Source organism: Crocuta crocuta, unplaced genomic scaffold (assembly GCF_008692635.1).
Source record: "Crocuta crocuta isolate KB4526 unplaced genomic scaffold, BGI_CrCroc_1.0 scaffold344, whole genome shotgun sequence".
Taxonomy (NCBI): Eukaryota; Metazoa; Chordata; class Mammalia; order Carnivora; family Hyaenidae; genus Crocuta; species Crocuta crocuta.
The window spans coordinates 2,283,911-2,293,360 of record NW_027533081.1 but is presented as its reverse complement, the minus strand read 5'-3'; the positions used below and the strand labels follow the sequence as shown (position 1 = coordinate 2,293,360).

The 9,450-nt window shown below is 52.0% G+C and overlaps 1 protein-coding gene and 1 non-coding gene across 3 annotated transcripts; both read right to left on the bottom strand.

The window, feature by feature from the left end:
• Positions 1-1,724: 1,724 nt before the first annotated feature.
• RANBP1 (RAN binding protein 1) lies at positions 1,725-9,284 on the bottom strand. Of its 2 annotated transcripts, none has more exons than XM_077745941.1 (6): positions 9,003-9,284; positions 8,106-8,242; positions 5,621-5,778; positions 3,426-3,554; positions 2,685-2,750; positions 1,725-2,149 (listed from the first exon to the last, which is right to left on the bottom strand). In XM_077745941.1, coding segments are annotated over exons 2-6 (480 nt in total). In that variant the 5' UTR covers positions 8,108-8,242; positions 9,003-9,284; the 3' UTR covers positions 1,725-2,024. The 2 variants fall into 2 exon arrangements, with proteins under 2 accessions (XP_077602067.1, XP_077602068.1); XM_077745942.1 differs by having other exon boundaries at positions 1,725-2,146; positions 9,003-9,233.
• LOC144216551 (small nucleolar RNA SNORA77) lies at positions 2,527-2,652 on the bottom strand. Its single transcript, XR_013330681.1, has one exon. It is a non-coding gene; the product is annotated as a small nucleolar RNA SNORA77 (small nucleolar RNA).
• Positions 9,285-9,450: the final 166 nt, after the last annotated feature.

Below are 9,450 nucleotides of genomic sequence, written 5' to 3'. Positions count from 1 at the left end.
CCTCTCCCTAAGGACCCCCAGAAAGAAGGAAATCACAGCAGAAAGCTTGCCCAACTTGCAGCCCAATGGACTGACCTGGAACAGAAAGGGACGTCTCACTTCTTACTCCATCCCCAATATTGTCAGCATCTCAATTTTGGCTCACCATTGCCTTTGTGCCACAGGGAGGAACCCAGCTGAAGAAAACACTGGCTGGGGAGCAAGGCAGAGTCATCCTTCCCTTCCCGCCTCAGCATCCCTGCTCATCCTGGTGAGACCAACTGTCAGGACTGCACTTCTCCCTTTCTGCAGCACACTGCATTGTCAGCAAGCCACACCTTTTAAGTGCAGCACCCTGTAATGTAGACTCGTCACACACACACACAGCTCTGCTCCCCAGCCATTCTGAGGGGCCTACTACCTCGCTGTCAGGGTTTTATCCCCTTGGAGACACAATTCATCGCCCAAAAGGAAAGAAGTCACCCACCAGCGTTTACCTCAAGAGGGATTTATCTTGTTTTGGAGCCCAAAGCAAAGACTATTAAACAACTATTCTGTGCTGTAAGGGTTGTCTGACTGCCCTTCCCTGAAGGATCAAGCCCTGGGCTGCCTTTCACACATCAGGGCATCAAACAGAGGCCCACAGGGAAGCAACACCTATCCTTTACAACATCAAAATCCCAATTCATCGAGATAGGCAAGGTGCATTGCACAAGCTTCTATGTCCTTCCTTGGTGGGAAGGACCTCTGTGCCAGCACTAACTTCAAGAGCACCCAGACCTGTGCTTCTAGAGGCCCAAGGCTGCCAGGACACAACCATGCTGACAAGCAAAGTTTTCAGTTTGGCTCTAAAAAAGAAAAGAGCAGCTTCCTTTGGAGGTATACCCCCAGAGGGAACAAGGACACACTGGGAAGTTGGACAGAACAGAACGCAGGTCATAGACTGGCCACACTGTAAAGCACCTCCAGCAGGTGTGTGACGAGTACAGCTGAGTGACGAGTACATCCACTCCAGGGCCCAGTCCTAACCTGCTCCTCCCCCACTGGAGGGCAGTATGGCCACACTTCACAACTCAGGCAGTCTCCTGGGACACGTGCTTTGAAAGCCTGCTGGTGCACTGAAAACCCTTTTCCCCAGTTAAGATGTTTAGACACAATTTGTTTTACAAGACAAACCCCCAAATGGCACTAACCCATTTGCATTCTTGAGAATGTCCCTTTATTTAAAGCTACTGCAGATGTCCAAAATTGTACCCAGATGGAGACACCATGAGTGAGCGGGTAGGACAGCTCTCTCCAAGAATGGCAGTGGGGTGTCCCAACAAGGGCCGCAGGGCCAAGCCCCACTAACACAGTGCACCATACTGGACATGTGCGTTATGAGACTGGCCTTTCCCTCCGCCAGGGCTGAGGCCCAACCAAACTTGGCCTTGGCCAAAGCCTGGAGACACTTGGCCATCTTGCACCAAAAGTCAGGGTACTCTGGTGGTCTTCCTTTCCCTACCCCAGAGGCAAAAAAACAACAAACAAACCAAAAAAAGCCTATTTATTCTCTGCCACAGGGCAGAAGCACGAGGAGTTCCCCAGCCCACCTGCCCCACCTCAGCTGCACCATGGCCCCAGGGGCCAACGGCTGCCCTGAGCCCACAGCAGAGCCAGAGGCAACAAGTGAGACCCAAGGAGCCAGTGGGAACCCATACTGCTCCCAGGACAGGGCCGGCGCACACATTGTCCTGTCCTCTGCGCAGATTTCAAATGTGTTGTTTATTCACTATTTTTGATGACTATAAATAAGTGTTTCCACTATGGAAAAGAAAGTTAGCACAGTACATTTTCATGACTGGGGAATGGATTTTCTGAAGTCATCTTCAATAGGGCAAAAACTTAGAAAAAAACAACCTGAATGTTGGAATTCAGTTCTTTATATAAAGTCCCTTGTAAAAACAAAACAGAATAAAAACAAACTGAAAAGAAGGGGCAGGGCAAAATTTTAAAAAAGAAAAAGGAGAAGAAGAATGGAAGGAAGAGAAAACAGGAAAGGTGGCTTATTGTTCCTCCTCCACTCTATCCTTGGTCTCGGTGTCTTCCGACTCCTTGCTCTCCTCCTTCACCGAGAGAGCTTCTAGCTTCTCGGCCACCTTCTCAGCATTGTCGTTTTTGCCCGATCCTGCTAAGATGTAGGGGGACAAAGTAAGAAAACTGAGAAGTACCACTCTCCCCAGCCCACCCACCTCCTATGACCCTGGGCAAAGGCCACAGGGCAGGCCACTTCACCATGTGCCCGCCAAGGCAGCCTCCAGGGTCACCCAAATAAGAGCTCATGCCTAGAACCACTGTCAAGCAGCTCAGTCATATCAGGTCACTTGCTAGGGCAGCCGTCATCAGGCCCCAAGCAAGCAGGTGACTGTGAGGACCTCTTGAAGCCCCCTTTGGCCTCTGGTGGGCTCTAGCCAGATGTTGTTTTACTTGACTGCCAGCCTGGGTGCTGTGAGGCCAGGCCAGTGAGCATGTGCTTGGGGCCTCGATGGCCAGCTCTCTCTCCAGAAGCACCATGTCCCCAGACAACTGCATCACCCTTGACAGGTCAAGGTGGTCACAGCACCCTGGGATGTTTCTCTGGCAGACAGAAAAAGCACCTGCCTGAGGCTGCAGCCAGGTGCAGAGTGAGTCTGCCAGGGAAGTCCCCACCCCCAACTCCACATCACCTTTCTTTTCTCTCTCTTCAATCTCTTTCCTGCATTCTTCAAACTTTGTTTTGAATTTCTGTGCATCTGTGGAAAGAAGAGAATAGACTTCCTAAGAGTCTGCGAGGGTCTAAAGCGCCAAGATTCCCAAAGGGCTCATCCCATAGCCAGTTCTGACATGAGGTCACGGCCCTGGGCTCACTCTTGCCCGGACTGAGTAGTGACTGTTTCTCAAGTCCCTCTGGCGACTGGTGGCTAAGTTGGGCCATCTCCCTCCATCTGACTCTGTGATGATTTGGGCAGAGTGGTACACAGCACTGGTGGCCATGTAAAACCAAGGGGGGAGGGGCCTCCTGGCAGGACACACTCTGCTCTCACTCATGTCAGAGTAGCTGCTAGATGAGGCTCACTGTGCACTTCTGACAATCAGGGCTGGAAAAGATGCCCAAGCTGGGGAGAGGTCAATCTGGGCCTGGGATCCCAGCACGGACCCTGCTGGCAGCCAGGTGGCTGTGAGGGGACAGGCCTGCCCTGGGTAGACTGGATGCCCAGCCCCCTGAGCTTAAGAGAGAAAAGGCACTGCTCACGTCAGAGCCCAGATGAATCCTTGAGCGTACACAGGTTGACTGCAGCGCTCACATTCCTGCCCCTGAGGGAGCACCACGCAGCAGAGTAAGACTGGTCCCTCCCACAAGCTTCTCACAGGCACTCTCAGTTCTCCCGGCAAGGCAGTACCCAGGGCCCGGCCGCCCTTCTGCTTACTTTCAGCATTTAGAAAGCGGATGGCCAGCAGCTCTGGCTTGGGGCACTCATCAGCAAAATCGGCGTGGGTATTCCAAACCCAGGCGCGGTCACTGCCCGCATTCGGCTTCAGCTCCATCATCGGCGTGACTGGGGAAGAAGAGCCATGTGAGGATCCTGACAACTGCTGTGAGACCACCCTGCCAAGCTGAGGTCCTGCCTTGGGGACCACCAACCAGGCCTAGACAAACTCCTGTGGGATACAAGGGATTACTCAAACCTCTTTGAAAATGTCCCATGTTCACTTAAAACCAGGACTGTCCTGGGGCACCTGGGTGGCTCAGTCAGTTAAGTGGCCGACTTCAGTTCAGGTCATGATCTCAAGCTCAAAGGCTTGTGAGTTCAAGTCCCACACTGGGCTCTGTGCTGACAGCTCAGAGCCTGGAGCCTGCTTCCAATTCTGTGTCACCCTCTCTCTCTGCCCTTCCCCTGCTCACGCACTCTCTCAAAAATAAATAAACATTGGGAAAAAAAACACAAAAACACTGGACTGTCCTAAATCTGGGAATAGGGTGACCTGCTCCGTGACCAGGAGAACACCTAAGAAAGGGTCTCCAATCCCACTGGAACAAAAGCTGCAACGCCATCAGGGCCGCTCATGCCCAGCCCTTCCTGGGGAGCACCCATCATGTAGTTCTATCCTTGCTCAGCCACACCATCAGGTAGCTGGCCCATTGGGAAGTGGGGGACAGAAGGTGTAAGTGGAGTAATCATCCAGGAGAGCATGGAGTCAGCCTTGCATTGTTCAGGTCCCTAGGAGACAAGGCCAACAGAAGTAGACACCAAAGGCCCTGTGACATGTGCGTACACCATGGACCTGGAATAGGCAGATATACCCACATCTTCAGACTCTGCATAGACGCAAGGGAGAAAAAAGGGAGACAGACTGCGCCAAGAACAAGAGCAAACCTGTGCACCCCTGTGCCCCTGGCAAAGGTCTCCAGGGATGTGGGACCTGAGCATATATGACCGTCTTAATCAGGAAGTCACACCATCCTGCACAAGGCAGGTTGGCAAGCCCTCAACCTGCACAGAGCACAAGGATGTCATGGCCTCCTGATGCCACCACCCACCTGGCCCATTAAGGGTCTATGGTATGTACAGGGCCCAGAAGCCACCTACAACTGAGAAACAACCCAGTGATCACACAAGGCTCCTGAAGAAGTACAGGATGTCGGGAAGTCCCCTGGGGAGCAATTCAAATTGGAGTGGAGGCCAGGAGCCAGAGCAGACAGGTGGGGGCAGAGGGGGAGGCACAAGAGGACTGCCGGAATGGCCCCTAAGAAAGGGCAAGAAAGCCCCTCCCTACCACCTCTCAGGTTTCTGCAAACCCACCCATCCTTCCACATCACCTTCGAGAGCTGCTCTGCTCAGGTTCCTGCCAGATCACCCCATGTGCCCAGATGAGGGGCCCTGCCCTGCCAGACATGCATTCTACCCAGTAACCCAGACACGACACTGGATCTGGAATGGAGCCCAAGACACATCTGCTTCTGAACACACGTAGCACTGCAGGGCAACCCAGCAGCCAACAGACTGATGTGACTGGGACTTACAGACCAGGCCTGGTGAGGCTTTCCCCAGACCCTCCCACCTCCCTCAACCATATTGAGATCAGGGTTAGGGCATCACACCTGCCCAAAGGGCTCAACCTGTCACCACTCACTACCTGTTTGGTCTCACAGACACCTGAGGATGAGGCAGCCGCCTTCTCTCCACACCCCTCCCCTTCTGTGTCCTCCCCAGGGAACACCTGGCAGGGACAGAACACACCAAAGAGTGGGAAGGCTGCCTACTGGGCACATCAAATACAAATGGGAGCACACATCCTCACAGCACTGCCCAGTTCTTGGGCAAGCGCTGCATCCCAAGCCCACACTGGGGCTCTGCATCCACCCCGTCATGTCCTGTCTGCTTGGGCTCCACACCTCATATGCCATAAGCTTCTCTGCAGGTCTGCTTGGAGTTCAGGGTGTGTTGGAAAACTTCACTTCCTATTTTAAGTTCAAAACATGCCGCAAATATGCACTCTACATCATAATGCACTCTCAGATTCTTAGCCCGGCACTGAAAGCAAGCTGCCCAAAGATCTCACGGTATCCTCATGTGCGGTGGTGGGACTCAGAGTGAAACCATGCTCCCAAGAGGCCACCTACTGTAGTGGTTGGCGCATATCTTCAGGGTCTTGTCCCTCCTCATGAGGAGGCGGATGGTCCCCTTCTCCTTATGCTTCAGAAGCTTGACATCACCGGTGCCTCGTTCCTTCCATTCTGGGAGATCGTTCTCTGAAGCAAATCGGAATAGCTTTGCCCGCCTTCAAGAAAAGCCATTACAAGACAGCTTAAATGTGCGTGGAGAAGGAATAAACAAACATTTGCTGGTAAACAACACTTATTTTCTGTGCATTAAACAAATAGCTGTGCCTGGAGCCTCCATGGATGCCCCTTCCTTTCTTTGTACCTCTAGAACTGTTAAGTCGAAAAATTACCAAAAAAGCAAGGCAACATTCCAAGTGTTTACTTGGAATAATGAAGTGAAAAAGAAAAGAAAATTCTACAACCACAGAATTTTCCAACAGAAAGACCTACCTTCTCTCTCTCAGAAGTAAATAAAACATTAAAAAAAAAAAAAAGACCCACCTTCTCCAACAGACACCCCCTGAGAATGCTGGGCTCTGATCACAGTGCAGGGGAGCCTCCGGTGTCCCCACAGGGGTAACATGGAAGCAGGTGGAGGTTGAGGACCCCTGCCCTTAACAGAGTCAGCCCTTCCCTTTGCTATGAAATGCCCCCTGTGCTTCCCAGGCTCCCCAGCCCAGAGAGGGGACTGCAGACCTGTCTGTTCAGGCCACCAGGCTCTGACCCAACAACCTGCCTTCCTGCCCAGAGTAGCACCTCACACTGAGACCAGCCAAAGCCCCACCCAGCTGGGCCCCCGTGTGAGCCCAGCAGTCGGGCCTTTAGGACTTTAGGCTGATGGCCTCCATTTCCTTACCCACAGGACCCCAGCCTTGCTGGTCCATTTCCTGCACCATACTCTGTTCTCTCTCCTAAACTCAATTCCGTTAAGGGAGACAGTGCCCTCACAAGAATGCCCCTGAGCTTTCACCTGGAGCCCAAGGGCCCTGACCTGCTGGCCTCACTTCCCTCAGGAAAGGCCTGTGTCCAGGACACCAAGAGCAGTTCTGAGGGCTGAGGAGAGTGAGAACAGCAGCACCAGCTCCTGGGATGAGCCAGTCCCTGGCTGCAGCACCATTTCTGGGCAAAACAGAGACATGGAGAACCAATATCTTCAGGGACTCACCCAACCACTCTGAGACCAAAAGGATGTATGTGACTCTCCTTCCCCAGGCCTCCCCAGCCTGCCTTCCTTAGAGGGAGGGATCACTGTCCTGCTTCCTCACTCATAGCAAAGTACTCAAACCCTCATCTGGCTTCTTGGATAGAATCTGAAGCAGGTGGGGGAATTCTACTTGGGACAGGAAAAACACTCCAGGCTGTTTCCATTAACTTGTGACTAAACCTAGGGTTTCCTGTGATTCTGAGTATAGGCAATAGGTCAGTCTCAGCAGTGTGGATTTTGTTGCAGACATTTCAACACATGGCTGGTGCCAGTGCTACTTAAATACGACACGTGCTGTTATAGCCTCTCACTGAAAGTGTCAAATATATGTAGGATAATTTTTAGAAAGTAACCTCAGTAAGCGTAACACCATCCATTTTCATGTGTAATTCTAGGAATTATTTTTGTGCATTAAAAACACTGAATTGGGAGTTCATAAACTTCAGGATGCTGAAGTCTGGGGTGCAACAGAAAAATAATAATAATGGTAGAGACTCCCTGTTCAATCAGAGAAAGGGGGCCATGGGAGTCTTGGAGGTAGCAAGCCTGTAAGGTGACAGGAACAGGAGGCTGTGGAGATGCACCTTGGCGGGCAGAGCAGCAGGGACAAGACACCAGAGGCACCTGTGCTCTCCACGGCACTGGCCACCCAGAAACAGGGGCACCCAGTGAAAAGTTATCCAATGAGTGGATTCTAACAGCACCCCTGATTTTCCAAGAGAGAGACACACACACACACAGCGTGAGCACAGGAGGGTCAGACAGAGAGGGAGATACAGAATCTGAAGCAGGCTCCAGGCTCTGAGCTAGCTGTCAGCACAGAGCCTGATGCAGGGCTCAAACCCACGAACCGAGAGATCATGACCTGAGCCAAAGTCGGGTGCTTAACCGACTGAGCCACCCAGGCGCCCCTAGCAGCCCTGATTTTCCATGTAGAATTAGCCATCACATAATCCCAAGCCCTTTCTTTAGCCTCAGTCCGATTTAAGGTCAGGCCAAGACACTGACACCCATAAAAACTAACTTCAATCTTACATTAAAGATACATGTTTCTTGGGGCGCATGGGTGGCTCAGTCGGTTAAGCATCTGACTTCGGCTCAAGACATGATCTCATGGTGCATGGGTTCAAGCCCTGGGTCGGGCTCTGTGCTGACAGCTCAGAGCCTGGAGCCTGCTACGGATTCTGTGTCTCCATCTCTCTCTGCCCCTCCCCTGCTGGCTTGCTGTCTCTGTCTCAAACACAAATAAACATTGAAAAAAAAAGATACATTTTTCTGGAAGAACATGAGCTTACTTACATTTTAAAAAGCTCTTCTTCATCTTCTTCCAGCGTTTTAATTTCTTGCTCAGGAAGAGAAACTATAGGTTCAAACTGGGGGTCGTGGTTGGACTCATCTGCATTCTCGGTGGAGGTATCATGGTCCTCATGGGTGTCCTGTGGAGTGAGGTGCAGAGAGGTGACTGCTGGCCCTGGAGTCTGCCCCTTACACAGAGCTCAGCAGTGGGCACCCCTCCTAGAGAATGGCCTCATCCCAAAACAAGAGATTAGGCCTTTCACGCAAGGAAGGGTTTGCATACACAGTCAGAGTGCAGTAAGATACTGAATTAAAGCACCCTCCCCAGATCCATCAATCATATCTGTGCAGACTGACCGGGAATCCTAAGCTGAGCCACTTACCGGCAGATAAGAAACTGCCTCATCACTTTTAACCTCAGTTTCCTCATCTGTAAAATGTGAATAATCACGAGGCCAAGTAATCAAGATGCAATGACAGAAGAGGATCTCAAAGAGAGTGTCACTCTTTAATTAAAAAGCAACCGTTTAGGTTTTTACTAGTTGAAAATAATCTGAGCTCTTACTTAGTAGAAAGGAAGGGGAGGGCTACTGTTTACACGGAATTCACAGTTCTGTCAACAATTTGATTTTAAATCAGAAAGTTGATGCGTCAACAGAATTCGTTCAAAGAGCCCTAAGATTTTGATGCAGTTTAGAAAACTACAGGGCACAAAAGATCATATTTGAGGTTCAAGATTATATTTGATGTTCAAGTCTCACAGAACACGTGGCATGGTGATCCATAAATCCACAAGCTGGGAGACTTCCCTACCAGACTCGAGCCAAAAAAGAAAATATACAAGCTTTTGTTGCTCTCCTCGATTGGATAAAGACTACGCCTCCACCAGGGTCAGCTCACCCGAGCAGACGCCCGCAGTCAACAAAGCCGCCCCCACCCTGGGTCGGTTCGGCCAAGACCCGTCCACCAGGCTGGAACTTGAGTTTCCGCCGCAGAGGCCTGTGGCGGCTCAAGACGTGAGAACAGAATGAATGAAGTGCTGCGTAGGCGACGGGAGGAAGGGACGCACGATTTTGGTGAGAAGCCTGCAAGTGGGCCGAGCCAGGGGAAACCCGCCACCCGCCCCACTTCTCAGGCGAACGGTGAAGTAAACTCGAGACCGAAGAGGCTGGGCGGCGGGCCGCCCCACGTCTGGATGGAGCTTCCCGGCCCCACTTGGGACCGCCCCAAGGTCACGCGGGCGACTGGCAGCCCCCGAGCCCGCGCCCCCAAGGCATCGCGCGCCCTGGCTCCGAAGGCCTCGAACCCCCAGGCCGCGCTCCCCAAAGCCCGGACCCCGCGCCACTGA

Excerpts from the sequence above, each read along its gene's own strand:
- RANBP1 (XM_077745941.1), bottom strand. Across the intron at positions 3,555-5,620 it reads GATATGCGCCAACCACTACA|TCACGCCGATGATGGAGCTG; the intron begins GTAGGTGGCCTC and ends CTTCTTCCCCAG. Across the intron at positions 2,150-2,684 it reads TGAAGAGAGAGAAAAGAAAG|CAGGATCGGGCAAAAACGAC; the intron begins GTGATGTGGAGT and ends CCTACATCTTAG.